Source organism: Nanorana parkeri, unplaced genomic scaffold, assembly GCF_000935625.1.
Source record: "Nanorana parkeri isolate BGI_ZX_2015 unplaced genomic scaffold, ASM93562v1 scaffold91, whole genome shotgun sequence".
Lineage (NCBI taxonomy): Eukaryota > Metazoa > Chordata > Amphibia > Anura > Dicroglossidae > Nanorana > Nanorana parkeri.
Window position 1 is genome coordinate 1,539,992 of NW_017306359.1, and position 1,219 is coordinate 1,541,210.

General features: G+C 45.0%; 1 protein-coding gene across 2 annotated transcripts in view; it reads left to right on the top strand.

The window, feature by feature from the left end:
- Window positions 1–678: 678 nt before the first annotated feature.
- The window catches only part of PDZRN4 (PDZ domain containing ring finger 4), a 127,116-nt gene continuing 126,575 nt past the window's right edge, over window positions 679–1,219 (top strand). For both annotated transcript variants that reach the window (XM_018552529.1, XM_018552530.1), the window contains exon 1: window positions 679–1,004. In XM_018552529.1, the coding sequence (XP_018408031.1) occupies window positions 936–1,004 (69 nt within the window). In that variant the 5' untranslated portion in view covers window positions 679–935. The remainder of the gene's footprint in view (window positions 1,005–1,219) is intronic.

Genomic DNA, 1,219 nt, shown 5'->3' on the forward strand with positions numbered 1-1,219 from the left:
TCCGAAAGCGCTTGTGTATTTGACATAAGTTTTGAATAAATTCACGATTGACTATCCTTCAAGGAGTCTGGTGTGCTGGTGACATCTCTATATTGTCTGCAATTGGCAACGCCATCCGCAGTCATTCCAAGCACCCTTCCCCATATTCGGGGTTGTCCGGTAAGCAGTGAAACAAACCTTTCTCTTCATTTACCCAGTGGGGTCAGTGGAGTAAATGCCCCAGTGCACATCCACAAAACTATCCATACAAATCCAAAGTAGATATAAAGGCACTCATGGGTCTTGCAGTGGAGATAAGTCAAAGCAGCAGCGTTTTATTGTCGACTTTTCGATGGAGCTCAGTCTGTTTTGAGGGAGATAGGTTGAGCTCCGTCCAAATAGGGCCAATAAAACCCTGATGCTTTGACTTATCTCTGCAGCAAGACCCATGAATGCCTCTATATCTACTTAGCATATCCTGAACAGTAACGAATAATTCGTGTGGTCAGGTATATTCCCCTTCGACCAGCCTCCCGTATAGTAACATGGGTGCATTTTGTGTAACCGAACTAGATGTGCTTGTTAATTAGCGAATGTTGATGTGTCATAAGCAGCAAGTGTGTCACTCCCTATGTACATGAGCTGTGATAAATAATCCATGAGGCGGTATTAATATTCATGAGGTGGAAGGACTGTGTGTAGTGATGTGCGGTGATGTGGAGACAGGGGGAGTGTTGCCATGTGAGGACGCCGATGTCAGATACTTAGAGGAAAGGCAGACGACGATGCTGCACTACCTTGGCTTCCTCTCTCAGCTCACACTGGTGTGCCTGTCTTCATGTCTTGGACTGACTGATGAACAGCGGTAGTCAGGTCGGGAGGGTGATTCCCTGTCATAGCGTCTTCTATTCACACATAACGGAACTGGACGACTTTCACACTTCGTGCAATTTACAATGGGTTGCAATCTGTGCACTTTTCAGAAGAGAGAGGAGCACTACAAACTGCTCTATGAAGTTTCCCAGGTGAGTGCCTGCCATGGAGCCGACACATGATTCCTAACCAGTGCAGGGTTACAGCCACACACTGCACATGGATGAGGATTGTTTTTGTCAGTTGTAGGTTTATTTACTAAGTAGCCATGTGCAAAGTGTTTGTAATCCATAGCAGCCAATCAAAATCTGCCATACATTATGATAAACAAGTGAATGTGATGGCTTTTGGCACTTTTAAGTATCAT